This window comes from Lagopus leucura, unplaced genomic scaffold (genome assembly GCF_019238085.1).
Source record: "Lagopus leucura isolate 7727_CA_CO unplaced genomic scaffold, USGS_WTPT01 Super-Scaffold_100159, whole genome shotgun sequence".
Taxonomy (NCBI): Eukaryota; Metazoa; Chordata; class Aves; order Galliformes; family Phasianidae; genus Lagopus; species Lagopus leucura.
Window position 1 is genome coordinate 16,824,127 of NW_024962335.1, and position 24,801 is coordinate 16,848,927.

At 39.7% G+C, this 24,801-nt stretch overlaps 1 protein-coding gene across 1 annotated transcript in view; it reads right to left on the reverse strand.

The window, feature by feature from the left end:
- The window catches only part of STAB2 (stabilin 2), a 78,639-nt gene that overhangs the window by 48,102 nt on the left and 5,736 nt on the right, over positions 1-24,801 (reverse strand). Inside the window, exons 4-18 of the mRNA XM_042890149.1 lie at positions 21,419-21,504; positions 20,156-20,225; positions 17,849-17,944; positions 17,464-17,589; positions 15,333-15,529; positions 14,185-14,318; positions 8,880-9,013; positions 6,885-6,967; positions 6,245-6,394; positions 4,845-4,988; positions 4,031-4,093; positions 3,818-3,937; positions 3,107-3,160; positions 1,773-1,853; positions 706-858 (exon numbers count right to left, since the gene is read on the reverse strand). Of these exons, the coding sequence (XP_042746083.1) occupies positions 706-858; positions 1,773-1,853; positions 3,107-3,160; positions 3,818-3,937; positions 4,031-4,093; positions 4,845-4,988; positions 6,245-6,394; positions 6,885-6,967; positions 8,880-9,013; positions 14,185-14,318; positions 15,333-15,529; positions 17,464-17,589; positions 17,849-17,944; positions 20,156-20,225; positions 21,419-21,504 (1,691 nt within the window). The remainder of the gene's footprint in view (positions 1-705; positions 859-1,772; positions 1,854-3,106; positions 3,161-3,817; positions 3,938-4,030; positions 4,094-4,844; positions 4,989-6,244; positions 6,395-6,884; positions 6,968-8,879; positions 9,014-14,184; positions 14,319-15,332; positions 15,530-17,463; positions 17,590-17,848; positions 17,945-20,155; positions 20,226-21,418; positions 21,505-24,801) is intronic.

Below are 24,801 nucleotides of genomic sequence, written 5' to 3' on the forward strand. Positions count from 1 at the left end.
ATTTTAATTATGCATGAAGACCAAAGCTGACAAAGTGCCTAACTTCGCTTTGAGGAAGCATTTTTGTGCCAGACACTATCTTTTTTTTTCCTTAAATCATTTTTCTCACAGTGTAGAGTGAGGCTTCTGATAAGGAGTTCCAAGTACCATAGTGTCCTAAGTGTGCTCTGCCTGATTTACGGACACATTGTGCAGCTGGCACTTTGGAGTCACTGCCAGAGGTAATAGCTCCTTACTGCCAGCTCTTGTGTTTTCCTTATTAAATTTTGATGCTGTTCAGCTCTGCTGAGAATCTGTTTGAAAGTAGTGGTTCTGGACTCTTGTAAGAGCTCAGCTGGCAATTGTTCTTCATCATTGTACTGGAACTGTTTACTGGCCCTGATATGTGCTTGAACACCATCCAGCTATAGCTCACAGGAGCCATGCTTACTGCAAACTAAAGGATCAGCCTGATGCTCAGGCTTCTTACCAGAAAAAGCACCTGAGTATTATCAAATGTAAAGGCCTGCACTTTGTTGCCAAACTGAATAGGATGTACCAAGTCCCACTCACTGAAATACAGAACAGTGTTGTGCCCTCTTTGCAAATTATCTGTGTTGCATTGCTCACCAGGTGGCTGTATTTCACTGATATATTGATTTCCCCCTTTTTTATGTGTGTTGCATGGAGTAGTTACAGCTATTGTACTTTTTTGGTTTTTCTTACCATTGCAATTTGACTTTTTGTCTCATCACACCGATGAGGCAGAATTGGAACAATGGTGGGTGGGATAAGAACTCCTGCAAGAGTAAAAATGCGACCATTTTTTGCAACAATATCAGTTTCTTCCATTTCTTCTCCACTCACCAAAACTTGTCCCTGTGAAACAATACATTATTATTAATAATACATTAATTCATTGTCTCATAACTTCCCAATATTGGATCTTTCCATTAAAAAAAAATAATCTAGTCATGGTTCTCATTTTTAATGTGCTGCCTAGATTTTCTTAAACTTATTTGTGGAAGAAGCATGCACATGTCGCCCATTTTCTTTATAATCTTTGATAGAAGAGGCACCTAATGTTTTCTTCTTAGTCTGCATTATTATCCTGTAGAAGTGGTGATGAAAAGCCTGGCTAGAATAGGAAGATCACTAATGGTTTCAGCTCCTTAGTTTCAGCAGACATAGGCTTGGGTTCTGTGGTGCTCTCTCTGACAAAGGAGTTTAGAGGGAAGAAAATGGGACACAATTTACGAGCCACCCCAGTCCACAGGAAAATAAATATTCTTTCTGCATTTACTCATGCAACTTCTCTGCCTTTACAATAATTCTCATATATGAATCTTTTCTCTAGAACATTTACATTTGATTACAGTACACATAGAACAGAGGGAGTTCAATATATTGATAAGTCTGGTTTATCGAAAGCTCTGACAGACAAATTAACACCTTTAAAAAAGTATTCATTATGTTCATCAGGATCAGAAAATATAGTATTAAAGGGAATTAAAAAATACTTACGTATGCACAGAAAATTTTTAAACTAAAATATTTGAAATAGACTTCTCTATTCCTCTCCTACCCCAAACCACACAGAGCATATGTAAGGACTGTTCCTGGACTGGGGCTAATCATAAGAAGAAAGAGACTGCAGGCTATCCTTACATAAAAAACATTTGTCCTGCATCTTTTACAGTACTAATTTCTAACAGTCACTAGAAGTGGTGGGCTGGCTGCTCCATCTTAGCTTAGAGAAAGCTGGCCACAAGTGAATGTTGCCTTGTACTTACAGTGCTGGTTGTGTTAAAGTTAAGGAACTGCTTCGCCATGCTTTGGATGTGTCCTACTGAGATGAGGCTGGCAATCTCTAGCTGAAATGAATATAAGTGAATTGAAATAAATGTAATATCATCATTCTTTCCGAACGGATTTCACAAAAAACACCATCTTTATTTGTGGGATGAGCAAAAGACTCCATCAGTTTTCTCTATCTCCATGGGTAGCCTTGTACTATCACACCTGTTAGCATAGTGAAGTTAGAGCTGTTACTTTAAACTTCAACAAAGCTAGTTGCTTGCTGCATCTTAACAGCTTTCTGGACTGAAGTCAATGGGATGAAGTTCAACAAGACCAAGTATCATGTCCTGGACTTTGACCACAACTATCTCAGGCAATGCTGCAGGCTTGGAGCTAGAAGAAATGGACCTGGGGATGTTGGTCAACTCTTGGCTGAACATGAGCCAGCAGTGTACCTAGGTAGCCAAGAATGCCAATGGCATTCTGTCCTGTCTCATATAAGAAAGAAATAGTGCAGCCAGCGGCAGCAGGGAGGTGATCCCCTTATACTCAACTCTGGTGAGGCTGCACCTTGAATACTGTTTAGTTTGGGGCCCTTCTCTACAGGAAAGACACTGAGGCCCTGGGGAGTGTTCAGAGATGGGCAAAGGAGCTGTGAGGGGTATGGAGCACAAGTCTGATGGGGAGCAGCTGAGGGAAATAGGGTTGTTCAGTCTGGAGAAGAGGAGGCTCAGGGGAGACCTTATTGCCCTTTACAACAACCTGAAAGGAGGTGGTAGAGAGGTGGGGATCAGCCTCTTCTCCTGTGTAACTAGCTATAGGATGAGAGGGGGTGGCCTCAAGTTGCACCAGGAGCAGTTCAGGTTGGATATTAGGAAACATTTATTCTCTGAAAGAATGATCAGACTCTGGAATGGACTGCCCAGGGAGGTGGTGAATTCAGTCTCAGTCTCAGTTTACAATAAACATTCAGATATGGCACTAAGGGACATGACATACTGGGGAAATATTGATGGTGGGTGGATGGTTGGACTGGTAGATGATCTTGGAGGTCTTTTCCAAACCTGGTGATTCTATGATTCTATGACTAGGACATTAATGTATCCTCCTCTGTAGAATCCAGTTTAAGCAAAGTTATCACCTCTCCCTAAATATCGCTGTGATTGCATCCTTACAGATCTGTGGAAATGTCTGCGCTTAGAAAAGGCAGAGGCACCACCTCTCTCATTTGAAGCTTTTCTGTAGGTTGCACTGGAGGAGGTTGTTCTTGGAAAACTCCTGCCAAAAGTTCTCTTGAGTTCTCAATCTAAGAAGCATCCACACTCACCTCAGCATTGGAAACAGTGTGGTATCGGACCAGCTCCAGTAGCTTCAGTGAACCCTGCAAGAGCAAGAAAGAGGATTTTTTTAGCACTATGTGAGTAATGCAAACCCAACCTGGTCCATATGAGAGCATGGAGCTGAGAACTGCATCATCACTGGAATTGGAAACTTCTGCATCAGTGGTAATGCTTAACTTGTGCCTTGTGCCCTACTGGTCCTTGCCCTTGCTCCTAAATCACCTAAGTGTTGTAAACCACCCCTGGTATATCCAGAGGTACACTTTCAGCCCCCAGAGACTTGTGATTCCATCAGCAATGGCAAGGAGGTACCCTGGGGATATGATGATCCCAGAACCCCACAGGACCCCACAAGTGGTAATCCCCAGTTTGTAGTGCTCTTGTGGCACCCACTCCCATCAGTTATTCCTAGCTGAGGTAACACATCCTAGGTCTGGGTTTGGGACTTTCCCAAGTGGTGGTCAGGGCGAGAGCAAGGGAGCAGGGACGTGGTGTGGAGCCACAATCACTTCAGATGTGATCCCAAATCCTATTCCTCTCTAGGTGTCTTGATCTTTTTTCAAGATGGCTTAAAACTTGATTATGGGAACTTAGTGTAAATGAATACTAAAGATGGAATAATACGTATTTATGAATCTACTATACATTCCACGTACTTCTATTCTCTAAGAACAGTTTGTGCTATAGAAAGACTGTACCTCTGCAGAAAGCAGGTAATCCAGATCCTCAGCTTTCATATTACTCAGAGCATCGTTACTTGGAACAAAGACTGTATAACGTCTGTTCTCCTGCTGTAAATCCATTCCCAGGCCAGTTTTCTGTTTTGATTTAAAAATGAAAGTGAAATTTGCATATTATTTTTGGAAATCATTATAAGATATCTTTATGGAACTGCTTATCTTGATCCTTACCTCTATCAAAGATGCAAATTGGCTGTATCTTCCATTGTCTTGAAGCACTGACATTATGGTTTCCTGAAATAGGATGAATACAGAATATATTTTAGATAGATTACATAGAATGAATGCCAATTTTATAAGTTACTTTCTGAATCGGTTTGGGTCTCAGTTATTACAGATCTGAATATGTTTGGGTTTCTTTAATTTTTGAGTGATTGCAGTGTCTGTAAGCAGCTGAAATGACAGTGCCTTCTTGTCCTCATTGTTATGCTGGCTTAGAGTTAGTGTCTATCATAGTTCTGAAAATGGTATGTTCACAGAACATGTAAAAGGTGTGTGTGTTTGACAGGGTATTATTTCTGTATTTCCAATGGAAAAGTACAGAAAAAGAAAACATTTGCACTCTTTGAGAACTGAACGGTACGCAGAGCACCAAAAAAACCCAAAGCATTCAAATTGATAGGTTTCTGAATTTTAGTCTTTGAGGTGTTGCTGATTTGAACACAAGTATGCCAGGAATCTGTGCAAATATTCCTTGTTTTAGTTTGTTTAATTTAGTTATTCTGTTCAGTTGAATGCACAGAGTGTGAATGAACAACTCAGATGCATTGAGTAGAATCATGATGATGATCCAGCTTGGTGGAAAAGGTCTGCCTGGTGTAGAAATGACATTGCTACTTTTCACCTTGAATGTTGTCTCTCTGACTTGATGCATGCTGGCATAACAGAGTTTCTCTAGCTGCTGTCAGTCATTCTTTGCATTAAATGAACAAGAAACTATTGTAAAAGAAAGTCCAACATCACACAGATAAAGCTTCCTCCTTACCTCTTTGTTGCTTTCAAACGTTGGCTCCATGTTGTCCATGGCTTTGTCAACAATATGCAAAATGCCATTGGAAGCAATAATATTGCCTTGCAAAAGTTTTCCTTTCCTTCTTCCTCCCTGGATTCTAATTCTTAGTTGATTATCCTAAAAGAAGCGAGGCAGTGGGTAGTGAACTTTTATTACGGAATGTGACTGTGCATGTTGAATAGTGTCTAACAACCCCTTCCATTACCAACAACTGGGTGATCTAAATCTGGGGAGGCTAAAGATTGCTTCTAATACCTATCAAGGAAATGGAAAAAAATCCTTTGAGTTTGGATTGGGACCATGTTATCTTGTTTCAAAATAGCAAAGTTCATAAGAGAAGCAAGGCCAAGGGAACAAGCTGGGAGCAGTATACCTGAAAGGGCTCTGATGGCTGCTACTAATAAAAGTCTGTCAGGAAATGGTTCAGAATGTGGTTGTAGTGAATTGGTCAAGTCCTGTAATCTTAAGGGACTACAATCCATTTCCTTATATTATATGTATGTTTAAAACAACAAAATGTTGCTGATAGTGCATTGTACTGAGGCCTGCAGGAAGCTGATGGGCCTCAGACAGCAATGATATTTTCCTGTTACAAATGGAATGCATAACCGTTAAAGAAAGAAAACAGATCTCTTTTCTTAGATGTCACTGGCTTACTAGAAAAATGTGAAAAATATGTGATTTCAGCCTTCACACAGGCTCAAGCTATTAAAGGACAGTGGGCCAAGAACAATAGTTCTAGAGCATAAAATGTTTTGTCAGCTTCAGAAATGAACTGTGGCATCAGACTGCCCCAAGTTTTGCAGATGTTGAATAAAGTGGGTTTCGATGAACTTTACTCCATATTTTTCATGATAAACTGCCATGTGAATTTTACTTGTGTTAAACGTTTCTCTTCCCTGCATAATTCAAAAAATGTCTGGGCTGATGCTCAAAGGAAGGTAGACTCTGCAGTGCAGTTGGTGATTGCTCTGTGTGAACAGTACATGCACGTTTCTAGCACAAACAGTGGGATTTGAGAGGTTAAGGCATGGGTGGATGGTTGGATTAGATGGTCTTATTAGTCATTCCAAACTTACTGATTCTATGATTTTTCCCTTCCATACCACCTCTGAGTTTATTTGGGCTTTTTGAATGCCTCCCTGGCTCTGTCAGTTGTACCAGCAGATTTAAGATCATTTAATTTTAGAGCCTTCTGCAGTGGTGCAATTCCAAAAGTAACTTTTGTTTTCACTGATATTAGAGGCAAATTTTCCAATGAGATTTCAAGTTTCTGCAAGCTGATATCTCTGTGAGGACAAACCTTTTGTACTCCTTGTTGAATTAAAAACGTGAACTAGTATCCTTGCTGATTAGGCTGGAAATTCACCTACCTTCTCTCCCCTTGATATCTCTCCTGTCTTGCCAGTCAAAGTATATATTACATCAGTATTATTCAAGCTAGTGGTATTCAACTGACCAGCGATTACATGGAGTTTCACAAAGTACTGTGCTTTCAGATTGTTATTCAGAAGGTCCTTTATCTACAAAAACAAAAAAACAAAGGTTAATTTCAATACAGTCTTCTTCCAAAAAAGAGTCTCAGAATGAATGTTTTTTTTTCCCCTCTAACTGTTAAATTCTGAAATGATGTGTTTTCTTCTGAAGTGAAATAATAGAGTCTGAACCAAGCAGAGCTCTCTTGTTTTCAGTTCAGATCCTACCTATATGCTCCTGCATAAGCAGTAAGGACCTCCAAAGTTGTCCTGCCTTTCAGTGGAAGGTAGTGGATGTTAAGCATTTTGAAAATCAGGCCACTTCTCTCTTACTCAAAACATGTCTGTATCCTACTTTGATTGACTAAATTATTATGCTTTTCTTTCAAGTAGGAAAAAGACAATCTCTGGACTCTAAGATTGAAAGGTGAGCCAGAAGTAGATTAAAAATTTCCTCTGATTCTGTTGAATCAAAAAAGTCAGATTTCTGAAGGAGCTAAATCCCTCTTCTTCAAAATTCTCACTGCTTTTTACTTACATTGGTACCTTTGAGTCCTCTGTTTGTTGGTACAAATACGGTAAAGGGTCCCAGGCTGCTCAGTGGCCACTCATAGACATTTTCTGATGAGGAAAGAAGAAAATAAGATAAATGAATATGGGGAACACAAGGATAGAAGAAGCAAGAGTAGTATCTGTGATTGTTAAATGTTAATTTAAGATTCTAAAATCTGAGTTGTTGAAAGATGAGAAGTAGCTGGCATATGAAATCCAGGTGCTACTGTGTGTGTGACCCAGGATGAAGCAAAATGCTCGGAACATTTTTGGTACCCTGGAATTCACAACATGCAAACCTGGGTGATGGCCGTGAGAACAGCACATCTTTAGAGCTGTGCCTTTGCAGGGAAGCAGCTTCCTGCCTCGTATCAGTTCGGGCTTTTTTTGGGGTGAGGGATCTGCTGCTGACAACCTGCTGGGAATGCAAACAACTGCAAACACATAGCTAGTAATAAAAGCTGATGCACTGAGTATTAATTAGAATTTGTTTGCTATCCAGATGGTATTTCCATTTCCAAGACAGTCTGATGAGCCTACTGAGTCTGTAGCTGAAGCCATTACATATTTCTAATAATGGGATCCTTTTCCAGAGGATTAAAATTAGAAGTGAACAATATCTTCATAGACATTATGGGTATGGTGTAATAGAGGATATATCTTGAAATTATTACTCTGTCTTGCAACACAACGTGGACTGTTCTGCTGTATATTCTTAGATTTTGAAAGACATTAATGTGGAGAGAATGTACTGCAAAATAACCCATGTGCTTAACATGTCTTTAGCTGCTGGTTTGTAAATCATATGGCATATTCAAGTTCAAAATTTAACCAAAGAACATAACATTTGGATTGCTGTTGTTGAAAAATGGTGACATCCAGAATGCCAGGCACTTTTCTGACACAAATGGTGAAGTACAGAAAAAAATGCAACCTAGCTCTCAGTGCTGAGGCAGTCAATTTCTGTTTTCAAGTGCTGAATATGAAGGCAATTGCCAGGTTTTGCCCTTGACCAGCTTTGTAGGATTTTTACTCTATTTCAAAGATCCATCTTTATTCTAGCAGTATTTGCTCAGGTCTCATATTTTTGACATTGCAGCAGAAGATAGTGAATACAGTTATGTTCTCTTCACAAGGATTTTTTATATTATGACACAATTATGAACAGATACAAAAATTTTTGGCGAGGTGAATGACTCAGCCAAATAAAAGAATCCTTTCTTTTTTCTTCAATACTTTTTACCCTTCTATTTGAGAGTTCACAAATAATTTGCTTTTCATTTCCCAAGAAAACAGAATTTGTGCACAGATGCACAGCAGTTGTCTGTCCTGATTTCCAAAACGTTAGTCTTGCTACCAGCAGTTTTTTTCCACTGCCATCATCCTTCCTGCTTACTGCTTTCTGGTCCGTTTCCTCCTCTTACTCCCCTGGCATACTTCCAAACATCATACATACCAGGGTTTTGCAGCTCATCTGATTATAGGATTGTATTTGTCCTAAATAACAAATTCAATTGCAGGAAGTACTTGGATCTGCATTTGGACCTCGAGTGTATGCTTACAATCTAACTTAAATAGATTTTTTCCCCCCATCTATTGACTGTCACTGTCTTTATCTGATATGTTATCATATGATATGTACAATTTGATGACATGCATGACAACAGCCTTGGTGGCTTTGGGTCTTACAGTATGATGAATGTAAATTCATTATTACATAGTGTGTGATAACACGGGTTAGTTCCTAAAGTCATGTACCTAAAAGTGTTAATGAGTGGCTGCAGAAGCTTCTCCCATGCCTTAGTATGATAATAAAATACTTTCCTAAGACAAGGACAATGGAGCATGTCAAATTTATGCTGGAAAATACAAAATGCACTGAGCTTCAAACACTCATTTTGAGGGATCATGGATCATGGTTTTTTGATGAATACAAGCAAAATAACCCAAGAGGAGATGACTGGTGCATGTGGTCACTTACCCATGAGTGCTAGGGCAGATGTTAGCTTGCCTTGCCACCGTCCTCCTGCTTCTGTGTTCAGGTCTTGGAGGCGCTCCATGATGTTTCCATAGCAAACAAATCCATTCCCCACAGAGCCCCTCTGGCACGTACACCTGGGAAGGGATTGCCATTTCAGCTGTGTGTTGATGCACTGTGGAGTCAGTGGGGCTCTAGCTAAGCATGCTAAGCATGTTTACTTCTCTGAAGGGCATACTTAGGAACAACCATTTTAGTGTCACAGCTTTGCTTCAGCAAAAGTAAGGTACCATTTGGTGATAGGATGCTGTATGTGTCATTTGTTGGATAACTATATTAATTTGTTATTTCATCACTTGCCAGCTGTAAACTCCTCTTATTCTTGTAGCCTCTTCTATGGATTTTAATAAGCCTCATCTAGGAAGCATAATGAATGTGAAACAGTATCCCTTTGCCACAAAGATACTCTTAAACCCTTCGTGATTAAACAATTTTGGCTGGTGATCTCAGTGTATTATGCTTGTAGATGTGTGTAGAAGCATGGTGGCCACTTTCCAGTTAGGATAGTCTTTTGTCAGTGGACCAGAAAGTAGCAGTATGTTTGTGGTGTTCACCTTGCAGGGCCACTATGATTGGGGTTTGGCTGTGTGGCACCCTTGGCTGTGTAGAGGACCCTCTGGGGTTTCTGGACATGCTGGTTACAAGAGTCTAGAAGTCTACTCAGTCCCCCTGCCCACAGACAAGGGAAGGTTATGACTGTGGGCTGCCACCCTCACAGTAGCAAAGAGGTCATGTAAAGCCTCCAGCCACTATGTCGGGCTCAACAGGATAATAGTAATTACACATAAAGGGGATGCTAAAGCAGTTCATTGATCCTTTTGATAAATGTTTGTGCCCCTCTGGTAGAAAAGGCAGACCAGGTTATCAGTTCTCTCAATAAAGTGAAGTGGCTGTGTTTGTTAAACTGCCTTTTGAGTGACACAGACATTTTGGGCAACAAAACTGGTGTTTCAGCCTTCTCATTCTTCTGAATAAAGAAGTAGCATGAAATCTCACGCTTTTTCAGATGTATACTTCATGCTGCTGCTGTCTTTGCACTGGCAAGATCATGTCACCTAAAAATTCTGGTGTCCCTTGGAGTCTCTGGGAGGTGTCAGTGTTATACAACAGACTTCTGGGGCAGCATCAGCACCCATAAGAATTATCAGCACTGCCTTGAGATGACCTCAGCAGCGTTGCTGTCTGGACGTGCTCTGTGTATAAGGTAATGTGTTTCAGCCAAGGCAAAATCTAAAGGAAATTAATGGAAGAAAAACCCCAAATGTTAACTTGACATTTTCCGTCTCATGAGTGGTGGGAAAGTGTCATGGAAATTGGATTTTAAGATCATGAAAGTCTCTGTGTCACAAGAGAGGTGGGGAAAAAGTTGCTGATTGTCAACGTGGTTGAAATGTGCTTGTTCTTAAGTGATGATGGGTACAAATGCTTTTGATTTTCAACAAGCAACTCAGGCTTGCTTGTGCATTGATCTTGTATCTGTCTCAACACCTACAGTTTTATGCCTATCTCATCAATTTCTGTTGCACTCTTCAGAAGTGCTGTGCCTATGGGACTGGTTGGAGGTGTCAGCTCTGTGATCTACTCATCTTCAGTACTAAAATTAAAGCAGGCACTTGTCAACGTGTAGCACACACAGAAAGATATTCTAACTATATTTAGGAGGCTAAACAACTATGTTATGTGCTGCCAAACACTGGCTTTTAATAGCGCCTTTCCTAATCACGTCTCTAGCTTGTTCAGTATTCATACAAGCCCTATCAATAATGATTCACCTTTCTAGACTTTTTTTCCTAAAGGCATAATTAAAGCAGGAACATTAACCTACGCAACAGGAAGAACTTCTTTATATAAATCATGACCTAATCGTTTTTAATTGTACCCCACAGTAATATCAACCCGATTCCAGGTCCTATTTACTAGCTAGGTATCTTACGTCTGGACAGAAATGGCCTTTACCACAGGTATATTCTTGATTATAGTGATCTCATTCTAAAATTCCCACAGTTCCTGCAGTAGGGTTGCATTTAGATTCAGAGGACTTTAGATGGCATTTTGGCCAAGAGGTTCAAGCTTTGGTTCCTTCCAGACCTTCGTAAAAATAGTAGCCTAAAAGCATTGTAAATATATGTGACTGACTAGATGAGTTTTATCTTGTTTGTCTGGAGAATCTGGTTTGCAACTGATGCTTCATATGATTATGTTTTGCATTGAATACACTGTGTACTTTAACCTGTTTGATATTCTCAAGATACAATGCATGGACAGTATAGGAAAAGAGCTGATGTGACAATTCCCCAGTCTAACTAGGACAGGAAGCAGAATTGTAACTTTTCTAAACAAGGGAAACTCAACTTTCTATATAAAATTTTACTTTATGAAGCTACTAATTTCTCATTGAAAGCAGAGTCAGAGGTAAAATAAGAATGGTATTAGTATAGAAAATAATGGAAGCTGGCTGAGGGAAAGCCAGTTCTGCATGAAAAGCAGAGATGTTACGGTCTCACAAGCAGTGTAATTCTGCACCAGCCAAGACTTCACAGCTTCTGGGCGAGGCTGTGTGTAATTGCTTGCTGAAGCAGTGCTGTAGAAAGTGTCAGCACTCACTCAGAAAAGATCTATTTGAGAACAGAAGTAGACAGCCTTGATTTTCCATTGGGTTGCTGTGTTATGTTCACAAACCATAGATGTTTGTCTTTTCTACATCTTTGTGTACGAGATTTATTCCTGTACAGATCATTTGATTCTAGGGAAAGCAGAAGTAATTATATGTAGGAAGCTAACAGTGCAACTGAGACTTTAATGGAAAAAAAAAAAAAAAAAAGTGGAAAGGAAAAAACACGTTTGTGGACTTTGTTAGAACTCTGTTTTAGAAGAAATAAAAACAACAACAACAACAACAACAACAAAAAACAAACAAGCAAACAAGCAAAAACAAACAAACCAAAAATAAACAGAAAAAAGGAAATCCAAATAAGGCCCATGCCTAGCCTCAAATCCCAAATGCATTTAAAATCTGGGGCCGCAACAAAAACGGTGTCATGTGTATCAGAGACAATGTACTGTGCCCACACTTACCAATCAATTATTTTCTTTGCAAAGTTTCATAGAATCATAGAACCACCAAGGTTGGAAAAGACCTAAAAGATCACCCAGTCCAACCGTTCACCTATTCCCAATAGCTCCTACTAAACCATGTCCCTCAACACAACATCCAGTCTTTCCTTGAACACCCCCAGGGTCGGTGATTCCACCACCTCCCTGGGCAGTCCATTCCAGTGCCTGACCACCCTTTCTGAAAAGTAATACTTCCTCATGTCCAGCCTGAATCTCCCCTGCCGTAGCTTGAAACCATTCCCCCTGGTCCTATCACTAATGACACCAGAGAAGAGGCCGACCCCCAGCTCACTACAACCTCCCTTCAGGAAGTTATAGAGAGCAATGAGGTCTCCCCTGAGCCTCCTCTTCTCCAGGCTGAACATTCCCAGCTCCTTCAGCCTCTCCTCATATGGCCTGTGTTCCAGACCCCTCACCAGCTTTGTTGCCCTTCTTTGAACACGTTCCAGGGCCTCAATATCTTTCTTGCAGTGAGGGGCCCAAAACTGGACACAGTACTTGAGGTGCGGCCTCACCAGTGCTGAATATAGGGGAACAATCACTTCTCTGCTCCTGCTTGCAACACTGTTTCTGATGCAAGCCAGGATGCCATTGGCCTTCTTGGCCACTTGGGCACACTGTCGGCTCATGTTCAGCCGAGCATCAATCAATACCCCCAGGTCCATTTCCTCTACGCAGTCCTCCAGCCACACCGCCCCAAGCCTGTAGCGTCGCCTGGGGTTGTTGTGGCCGAAGTGCAGGACCCGGCATTTGGCCTTGTTGAAACTCATCCCATTAATTCCTCATAATTTCTCTTTCATAATTGGATTCACCTTATTTGGAAACTATTCATGGCAGTTTCACTTTTTTGCTCAATAGATAGGATGTGGGATACAAATTAATCCTTCAGTGTTCTTTTTGTTTGCTTGTCTGTTTGTCTGCTGTTAGAGGTCATGAAATGAATGACATGCAAGGCATTTGGATTGTTTCTTTCTTTTTTTTTTTCTCCTTATCATCATAAATTTTTAGTTTTCCCATTCTGGAATTGTAAACACGTAGCTGTTAACAACTGAGTTGCTGCAGTAAACTGGCAATAAACTAGGAAAGAAATGAGCTGATTTATCTGTTGTGGAATTTTGTTTAAAATCTTTAACTCAAGAAAATCTGCATTTTGATCTTGGTTTCAGATAGAAATATTCTTCTATCTTTGAGGTTTTTACACCTGGTGCTGCTGGTGTGCTGATTGTGGCAGCAAAGTGCATTTTGTGTAGTACACTGTGTTCCAGAAATGAAACTTGTTGGAAATGCACAACAGCTTACACACTGCTGATTTTAATTTTTCACTATAAGAATAAGCTGGGTGATGAGGCAAGAACTGGCAATGAGTATACTCTTCGATGCACTTTCTGTCTGTGAATCTATAAAATGATTCGTTAGCCAGCTTATGGCTAATGATCTGTCTTGTCTTTTACATTCTAATTCTAATAATTTTACATTCTAAAAGCACTTCTGGAGCTTTTGGACTGATATAACACTGTTAAGTCTTGTGTTAAAATGGACTTTCCTCCTAATATCTGCAAAATAAATTTCTGCACAGAAAAAGAGATTCTGCTGTAAGTTGTGCAATTTCTCACGTGCTTTGAGGATTCTGCTGAGGCGAGTGTTACTTTAACAGCATGGGGGACAAATGCCCTGGTTAGTACACTAAAAATGGCCAGGGCTCCAGCACTGTCCTGTGGTAATTAATGCTGATTAATTTTTAGCATGCTGCCTGGCATGGTTCTGGCCCACACAACATTTTCCCAGGCAATGCCCAAGCACAGCTGAAGGGATAGCATGTGCCAGGGACCTCTGCCAAGAGGCATTTACTGTGATTTTGAAGAGGAAGAGCCTTTAGCTGTAAGCCAGACCATGCTGTTTGTTCTGAGGAACAGAAAACAGGTCTTGATCCTTTTTAAAAAATGGTGCATTATCTATTGGACTGATGTGCTATTTTGTTGATCCTTACGCCACTAAATGTTGTCCTTTGTCCTTGATAACAGAACTATTAATAATAACTTTGGAAAGTGCTCATCCACTGGATTTGTTTTAAGTCTGCTTATGATGAGGAGGAGGGAGAAGCTGAGTGAAAGCTTTAATAGGAAGAAATACTCACGTAATCTGTCCCGGAGCAACCATCGAGCATTTAGCTTTTTTGTGGCATGTGTTGTTCGTTTCACAGATGTCTGTCATGCTGCATCCTTTCCCAGGGACAAAGTTTGTATAATGCTCCTTGCATTCACAGTGGGACTGCATCAAAGAGATGGGAGAGGGTAGAGAGAAATTAGACATGCACAAAGCAGAGATTTCAGTATACTTTCTGCTCCTAAGAATTAAAGACCAGTCAATATCAAAGCCTTAGTTAATCACCTTGTGTGTTCAGATGCAAGTATGAAGCCCATCATATTTATACAAATTTCTTCAAGGCTTTATCCACTCCAGAAAATTAGTGACTCCCAGATAACTTTCCTTTAGATAAAGCCTTTAGATTCACTTCTGTGACTGAGAACATTTAAAGTTGATTTTGATAGGTTAGGCTTTTTTTCCTCTGTTCCCACTTCCCTCTCTCAAAAAGAAGTGCCAAAGCATATTATTAACTGGTGAGACATATCAGCAGTACATACTAGCCTGAGCATACTGGCCACATGTAACTTGGGTGAAAAAAGTTGATTGCCTATGAGCGTCAGGACAGCTCTGGATGACTGACTCCTTTTTCTGCTCTATAGGGTGTACAGGCAAAACAAGCATGGCCTTCTGATGTCTTCTTTTTTTCAGTGGCAGAAGTACAACACAAATTTGAGCCAGTTCCTGACAGCATGAATAATGTGTAGCCTATACATTGATGCCTTTCATCAGTAGTCCTCAAAGACTCAAGTTACACTAACTTTAGATATGTTTATCTATGGTACCTATGTAAGGACCCTACTGATCCTACAAGTCCCTTGCAGTCAAGACAGAAAATGTATCTGCGAGAAGATTCATTTCAGTGCCTCCACTTATGTGAGACAAATTTGAGCCAAAACATTCTACAAAAAAAGACTGCTATTTTCATTCCCACCTTCAGAGGCTGACACAAACTTCTATATACAGAGGGAAAGGAGATACCTCCTGGCCACCTACAGAGCTTACGCCTAAGCTAGGAATAGGCTTTGGCCTCCCTGAGACCTGTGCCTGTACACTTCTGGCTCCTTTTTGGAGATGAAACGTTATTTGTTGCTAGGCAGCTGATGCAGGAAACATCTGGGGCACCAGTTCAACACCAACCTTTCCTGGGCCGTCATATATGCAAATGGTAGACTGTGCAGGGCAATTCCCGTGTAGCACTTGGCAAGGGTCTATAGGCAAGCAGACTTGACCATCCCCTCTGTAACCTTCTTGACAGGTGCATTTGTGATGATTAGGTCCAAGGTAAGTGCAGTTGGCATTAGGGTCGCAGACTTTTGTAAAGCATGGATTGATAGCTTGAGGGGAAAAAAAAGAAAAAAGGTAAAAGAATTAAGGCCCACATTCTAAAAACTGAATACAAAGATTTACTGGAACGTCCCCATGCCAAACAAAGCCCGGGTAGACTAAACTTCTCATGACAACTTCTCATAACATCCCAGTCCAAAGTATTGTGGCAGCATGAAGATAGAAAGGAGGAATGTGTTTATACTAACATAGCAACCATCTGTTGTTGCTTTTGTATAGAAGTGATCTCTTAACATGGCAAATTGAGTTATGAACAGATATAATCAGATAATGTGCTTATTAAAATATCACATCTATTTCCCTGTTCTGTGGTGGATTTTAACCAAAGGAGTCCAGATAGGTGATACAAGGTCAGTAAAAGCTTTAAGTGCGTGTTAGATCAGTTGGAAACTATTTCTCAATATAATAGGCCTTCACTGTTTTCTTTCCGGCAATTAAACAATATAATGTCAACCATTCAGCTATATGGAAAACTGGCCAGCAAGTTCTTTAGTTGTGTCTTCCACATTGCTGTAGATTCAGGACTGGACTAGAAGCTCACTGTCTATTTCCAGAAGCCAGTTTTGTAAAGGCAACGGCATTACTTGTTCTTGTTCATAATTCAGCAATGCTTCTTCACACATCTTTGTGTCCAGTTCAGCACACACTGAAGCTGGATGGTGGTAGGCCCTGAGTGAACAAAAAGGTGGTGATACTCATTGTCTTCTCCTCTTTTCCTCCTCTTTGCTCCCCTCAACTGGGACTGGGAGAATTGGCAATGCTCAGCTTCATTCTGTCAAGACTTCTCTTCTGCTCCAGTGTAAAATCACATACATAGACATTCATACCCTCAAACTGTCCAGGAACAATACCACTTCCAAGCTGAGTCTGAAGCAGCTACTGCTGTCCTCTGTTACATTCCTCATTGTCCTAGAGCTGCTTGTCCTCTGTTTATCAGCTAGTCAGATGTGTAACACTGACTTAAGCCACAGATGATCCCAGTATTTGAAGGTACTTGGGCAGAGGAACAATATTGTCATGGACTGCATCACTACAAAACATGGGGGGTAAGAATACTAGCATCCTTCTCTGCTGGTTGCTTGTCTATGCTGTCTGTCAGTAGGACTTTGCATTCCCTGAGGAGTCACTTTCTGAAGTCCTCCTCTTAGGTGGTATTCAAGAGTGCTCAGAAAGGATGGTACGCATTCAAGACTGAGAGGATTGAATTATATGCTGTAAATATTCCTGGATAGAGTAAGAAGGACTTCTGGTTTTCCAAGTGAACATTTACTAAATATGTTTTCAGCTTCAGATACAGCCTGAAATTTGTCTAGAAGGAGGAATTGAAGCTGCAAGATATACTGTAAGCAGAAGAAATAAAATCTGGGTTCTTGCAATACGGTTGAGTATTCAGCAGCAAGTTGACAAACCTATGAGAAAAACTTTATGGCAGATTTTTTATTCTAGCTGAGATTATTATCTTTGTTTCATGGAAAACAGGAAAGCTGAACTGAGCTTTTCTATGGAGTTTATGCTTAATGATAAAATTGAGCCAACATATGATGGACAGTCAGTCAGTACAGACCCCTGCTTGATGTTGTTGATTTTTATGAAAGAAAACTGAAGTCAGACTTTAGCAAGTGATGTGATAGGAGTGGATTTGTAAGCACTGATGACCTAGTATCCACAATATGCATTTCAAAGCACTATGCATTACTAGCTTTTGTCTGATTTTTGGACTGATGTGCCTCTGGAGTGTACTTTAGTGTTTAGTTTTATCCAGAAGGAATCTGGTTTGTGTATCTCAGATTGCTTTGGGAAATGCACTGAAGAACAGTTAAGTCATGATGATGATGATATTTGTTTCAAAAGTGTACTCAGTATGTGAACTAAAATATTAATGTTGCTTTTTCCAAAAAACTTAGTGTAGATGAAAATTACTCACGTTCACATTTTGTACCATCTCCGTGGTAGTTGGGTAGACATGTGCATTGCAGTCTTCTGCCATCCTCGCCCGAGGTAGTGCATCTTGAGTTTGCAGGGCACTGCAATGCCTTGCATTCAGCTATTGCTGAGGGACAGAGGGTGACAGATTAAGCTGTGTCTGCATATTATGGCAGGAGACACTCTATCCTCCAGTTTACTGGCTGAAAATTCTCCTGATCTGCAGATCATAAATCCTACTGCTATTGTGATTGAAGGGGTGATAATGGTTATGGCAGCTCATAAGCAGGATTTGAGTGATATTGTACGCTTGGTTGTCTGTCCTTACCAATTCAAAATCTATTAGAGCAGTAGAATGTACCTTATATAGAAAACAGACTACTTACGTTGATCACAGCTGAGACCTTGGTATCCAGACAAGCAATTGCATCTTCCATCTCCTGTAATTCCACTGTTGCATACTCCATGCACACAGTTGCAAACTAGATGGAGAGAGTGATTGGATTTAATGACTCAGCATGGTACTTGGAAAGATATATTTAGTGGTTACCTGTAGCAAATAGTTTCCTGGTCAACAACTGTTAAGTATTACTAAGTGCAATTTTCAAAACCAAGTTTTGACTTGAGTTCTTAAATTTAAATTTTTCTGTCAATGAGAAAATCAGTACTTACATCTGCATGCATCAGCAAGTAACAGATTCTGATTTTTACAGTCTAATAACAGCTTGAGGGCCTGAAACGCCAAACTGACCTACTGCTAATACAATAAGTCTTGAAAAATTAAACATACAATCTTGAGTCCAAATTGAATACAACATGTAATACAATTCATTTTTATTACTCTTCTCAAATGGGTAGCAAATATCTAATTTTTGCTTTAATTCTGTTTTCCTGCCTTTCAAACAAAAGAAAATGAGTAATGTGATATTTTTTTCCAAAAGAGAATTAATCTACTTAAAAGGATAATTGGTCACTATGTGGGGCTAGGTCTGAAGCACATAGCTTGTTCCTGTTTGTTCCTTTACTCTGCTATATGTGATTACAAACCTTGTGAAAATATGCACACATAACTCTGTATTCAGAGTCCAGTCAACTGTGAGGGCCTTTTACAAGGTGTTTTTGAAACCCCATGTTTTCTTAAAAGCCTTATAACTGTTTCAATTACCATTGCAATGCTTTTAAAAAAAGCCTTGTACAGTTATACTGAAAAAGACCAAGAAGTATAAAGGTTTATTGGTGACTTTAAGTTACAGTGATACACTTTGCCCCCTCCTCTACAAACTTAGCCTGGGCTCTTACAAATCACCTACTGTACTTAATTAGTAATACTTTACCCATCTTACTATTCCTGCTATAATAATTAGCAACATCTAAGGTATTGTGGAAAAGCAGTTAGTGACAAATGTACAGTATTTATAAATATTTAAAAAGCTTGGATGAATTCAAATATCTGAAAGCTGAAGTCTAAAATGATTTTTAAATTAATATGCCATTGAATCCTCCAGTAGCTGCTCAGAAAATAATTACGTTTCCAATATTGAATTCATTCAAGTACTCTATCTTTAGGAAAACATGGGCTTAGTTGCGTTTCTGTGTAACAACACTGGCATCCAGTGGACAAAAGTGCCTTTGAGTAGGCTGAGGTATAAGATTAGTGTAGAACTGAGTCTGTTCATGACTCTTTCTAGGTGTAATTAATGCAAATCTTAAGAAAATTTTACTTAGAGTTACATAAGTATTAACACTTGGGAAGGGACCTCTCAGTAATTTTTCTTTCTTCAGATAATTTTCTGAATATGTCTAATGCTCAGCAGGGGTGTGAAAGGTAAATAAAAATTAGGAAACAGGCAAAATAGGGGAATGCTGTATATTAACTGGTGATCTCTTTTCATACTAAATAGTCCAAATAGCTCTGGTCCTTCACTCAGTGTCCCACTACTTCTAAAAGAAATATGGCCAACCAGCGAAACAATCAACAAATCAAAAATGCATTATAAAATCAATAAACTCATGCTTTTTCACACTTTGTAAAGAATTATGGAGCTGTGTGGCAGAGAATATTGTGGAGACTGAAAGCAAAACTGGATCCAGTGACAAGGTAATTAATTTTTTGGAGAGGGATGTCCATCAGGAATCATTAATTTCAATGCCACATGGGTGTTTCTTGCCTTGATACAGAAGTTCTAGTTAGTAGATGTATTTAAAAGTCATACTTAAACTCTGTAAGCCACTGTAAATTATGCATTTGATATATTCCCATCCAATATTTCAAGTGCAATAAGAATTTCCTGTATTTGGATCAAATAAATACAAATTCATCATTTAGAATGAAAACTTGTTCACATGACTGGATAACAGGAAGGCCCTACTGCAGAAGCACAAAAATTATTCTAACTCCTAATTTTTTTTTTACTATTGGCCAAAACAAAGGTATTAAGGACAATATTAGGGTACTGTTGTAGTGCTACACTGACAGCACTGTCTGCACAGCTCTGAGTTGAATCCAGCCACCTTCTGAATGAGGGATTCAGTAGCTGCTCATTTTCTTTCCCTATTGTGTTTCCTGAAGCACAGAGCAGCTCTTGATGGGAAACTTTATGCTCCCTGCCCATTTCACTGTGATTTTTCAGAGTATGAATATAGCTTGCGCTCACCTGCTTATCCCCATTTCAATTGAGAGAGCTCAAACTCACCTGATGTGCACTGAGGACCAAATAAATGTTCTTCAGCACATTTTTCACAGGCTGTCCCAGCAAATCCTTTCTGGAATTACAGAATGGAAATTAAAACTTAAATCTGTCATCTATATACAGGTAGATATATGGTTAGCAGCCTGAAAGCAACATCTTTAACCACAAAAAGCAAGCAAACAGCAAGGAAAATAACCAAACCATATCCATAACACTATTAAGGAAATAGAAAATCAGTCAGGAAATCAGAACTGATTGTCTGTGGTGCTGAAGAAAGTGTTGTCTTTTGAATAATTTTTCTCTCTACTTTTTTTGTTTCTCAAGTTAACAATAGAGAACAATAATCAAGCCTAATGCCAAAACCATTCTTGTAATTATGAAATTGTATTTCCTGACTATTTTTCACTCTGTCTACTTTTCATATGCCCTCCAAAGATGTGTTTTTGGTGTAAAACAAAGATTAATAAGTACTGAGTGAAGTAGAAAAGTGTGAAGTGTGTTTCTCTTTTAAATTATTTTTGGCTGAAGTTATTAAGCACTGCACTTTAAACTCCCAGCAGATAAACATAATACTGAGACAACAGTCCCAAAAACACATTCTTTCAATTAAGGCAAAAAATCGTAAGTAGTAACATGCCATAAAGAATAGAAGAACTCAAACCAACACGCTTCAAGATTCTCACAATCATAGAATAATGTTGGAAAAGATCTCTAAGATCACCTAATCCAACCACCAGCCCATCCCCACCATGCCCACTGACCATGTCCCTCAGTGCCACAGGAAAACTGTTCTTGAAAACCTCCAGGGACGGTGACCTCACCACTTCCCTGGGCAGCCTGTGCCACTGTAGCACCACTCCTTTCTGAGAGGAAATGTTTCCTAATATCCAACCTGAACTTCCTCTGGTGCAACTTCAGTCCGTTCCCTCTTGCCCTATTGTTGTTAATATGGGAGAAGAGACCACCGACTGCCTCTCCACAACCTCCTTTCAGATCATTGTAGAGAGTGATAAGGTCTCCCCTGAGCCTAAATGTAGAAGAGTTTTTTAATAATTTCTCCTGAACCTGTCTAGGCCACTAGTGATAATGCTATCAAGTTTAATGCAAACTAAGCAAAATGAACTCCATGTGGTCTACCTCTGCTGTTTCTGAACTATTTTACAATAGAATGTAGCATATGTTATTTTATATAATAGTAGTCATTGTTATTCCTTAGCTGTACTTATATGCAGCAGTTACATTTTTACTCTAAGAGAAAGGCTGTACCTGACAAGTGCATGTTCCATTTCCATTCCAGCCCTGGGAACAGTGTCCTCTCCCATTGCATGGTGATGCAGCTCCTCCTGGACATGCTGGAAATGACAATGAACGATCAGTCAGTCACCTTGCTCTGCTCTTCTGCTCCCCTTGCATATTAGAGACGAGGACCTCAAAGTGGCTTTGGGCCAGGTAGAGACCTCAGATGATGTCTACTGTTTGCATCCAGCTGAATCTACCCTCTAGAAACTCAACTTCAGCAGAAACCAGCATCCCTCTTTAGCACAGAAAAAATTATTTAATTACTTATTTCTGTAATCACAGGATTGCACGAAAAATAGTTTTCTTATTCCAAAATGCATCACTACTTTTGTCTCCCCAAATTATATTCATTCTATCTGGAAAGTACTTCCCTGGTACCTCCCATCAGACTGTGATATTTGATTCAAATCCTCTTGGAAATTGAGGTTGGGTATCTCATGATCCGCTTCACTCCTAATGGTCTGTGGCTACTGTAAAACTTAAGTGCCAAAGATGTGCTATGTTTTTCAAATCCTTAGATGCTAAAACCATGGTTACAGGTGGTGGTATACCAAGTGAGGTGATGTTTGACCACAAACCCTAGCCAGACAGAAAGAATGAGAATGAGAGACTACATTACCGAATCAAAGTAGTTAATTTTTGGCTGAGATTTTTCAATGTTCACTTTTTTTTTTTTTTTTTTTTTAAATAAACGATTACCTATAGAAAATGTATATAATAATCGTTTTTGTTCAAATTGTTCTGTCAAGTTTTCCTCCCTGTAGGAATATCCTTATTTTTAAGTTGTGAAGCCTCTCTGTGAATGGGGTTTATTAACTTCTTTACATAAACCCTTCCTTCCTGTAAGCTGTCAGCATAGCTGGAGTTCCCATTCAGTACCATAATCCCAGTACAGATGGTGACTAAGTGTAGCAAACTCTCACTGTCCTTGAGGTTGCTCTGCTGTACCTTTCTGGTAGATTTATCGGTTGTGAAGAGCCTTGGTTAGCTTTGTGCAGGCTGAAGTGGGCAGCACTGGATTTATGCCACCACTGAGGAACTTAATCTTGATTTAGAGTGGTTAAATGACACGGAAGTTCACATGAAAATAAATCTGATTTGGGTGGAGCGATGACAAATTAAGTGGATGTGCATATGTCTGCAAGAAATTTTAGTGAGGACTTTGGCTTTGTATCAATCTGCTAATCTTTGTCTGTATCTTAATGTTGAATCTCTAAGATCTGTTGGTTCTGAAGATCCAGGAAGAATTCTAAGCTTCTAAGGAATAATCAGTACATTTAAAGGTGGATGTTTGAGTTTGGTTTACCTTATACTTGCTGAAATAGAAGTGTGTATTAAGAGATGAGATGAAATAACCAGAAATGAGTTAAACTACATATAAGTACAATAAGTACACGTACTTTAATCTGTAAAGTGGCTTTTATTGAGTCTTGTTTTTCTGGGTACTGTGTGGCAGGCAAATCAATCTTTAGGACTTGCATGGATACAAACTCTTTAATGTTAGCTATGAATGAAAACAATTTTAACTGCTCTGATGCTTCTATTAAGCAAAGATAGAGAAAATGAAGCATTTATGGTACAAATTCTGGGAAACTATACTTCAAAACTGCTGACAGTACAGTGTTTACGATTTGTGTTCATTCCACTTCCCCTTGTCTTCACTACATCTTGTCTCCTGTTTTGCTGCCACCACCAAAGGACAGCTTTATCAGAAGCTTAGCACATTACCGCATTGTTCAACAAGTTTGGTCAGGCAGATAAAGCACTTCCTTTCCCCTCGCTCCCAGGGCTGCAGGAGGCAGCACCAGGACTGACATGGGACACAGATGGAATACATTGATGCTGGTACTGTCACTTGGCCCAACCCCAGCGTTTGGGTGAACTGAGAGCTTAATTCAGCTTTCCTAACTATTTTCAAAGGCAGCCCCTTCTTGGATTACTTGTCTTCATTGGGATCCCCACAGACAGCAGCACTGAGACATGCAAACATGTGCCCAGAGTGGAAACCTGAGCTGGGGTAGGGGGAGCTCCCACTGAGGACCATCAGTGACTGATGTTGGGCACAAAAACTACACCAGCTTTGGCTTCTGTGGGTGGATTAGATGGAGGGGACTCTCCCTGGAAACAACTCTCTCTACAAAGCCATATTCTTTGGCCTGGTGTTGTTCTTTCAAGGCAGGTGCAAGATGACAGTGCTAAAAGACTGTGCTCTTTTCCCCTGTGCTGATCCCTTTTTCCTGATGCCTATTAACAAAGAGGTGGCTCATTTCTTAAGGGTCACAGTAGGAAAGGATGCAGACAAAAAATATTTCATTCATACCATGTGTAGCAGTATGGGCTATCATTTAAGGAAGTCAGAGAACTATTTAAGAGCTAATTTTGTCATTGCCATCAGATGTCAAAGGTGAAGTAAATTCCTAGTCAGGGATTTTTCTTCAGCTTCAGGAAGGACCTGCTTTCCTCCAAACATTTCAAGGCATGCTGCACATTCTTAGAGAGATTGTGATAATGCAGAGAGCTGTTTTCTTCCTCCAAATGACAGCAGAAACAATTCTGTGACCTTAATTTTCAGAAACATTGGTTTTTGGGGCTAAGAAGCTTGCCTGAAGGAAGAGGGAGCTTCCTTGCCTCTATGACCTCCTTATTTCTGCACCCTCTGTCTGCAGCAAAGCAGAACTCATCATCCATTCTAAAAACATCCATACACCTCACGTGGCCTCATGCAACACCCTAAAGTGTGGGATGATCAAATGTTCTCCCTCTGGACACTGAAGTTCCATTTCCTTTGGGAAAATGGTACATCACTGCACAAGCGCTTATCTTCAGAGGAAGACTGCATTTCACTCTACACTACTATTTATTTCTACAGAAGTAACTGTAAATAGGAATTAAAATTTTTATATTTATTTATTATTTTGTTTTAGAAGATAAATGTCTGCTATTTAAACCACAGTGTGGGTCATACTAAGATTATTTATCTGTTTTGTGGACAGAAAGAATTTACAGATATTGAAGCAGACACTGACTCTGTTTCCTAAAGCAGGAAATGCTCTCTGTGGGCAGGGAAACATCCTCTGCAGGTCTTGGTGCCTGTTTCAGTAACCTGAAATTTAGAGTACTTGTGGAGATGCTGAAAGATTCTTCCTGAGGAAGGGACTGCTGGAGGAGTGGCGCTCCTAATTGTCGCTTCTTAAGTAATGGCCTTGAACTTTTGCTGGCTGTTCAAAAATAACTGAAAAAAAAAAGACCCTTCTAGATCAGGAAGTAAAGAGTTAAATATATTGAGAAATACTTTAGATTCAGGAAAGGACATTTCTGACCTAACATTAGAACTTAAAAATTTTCTGTTT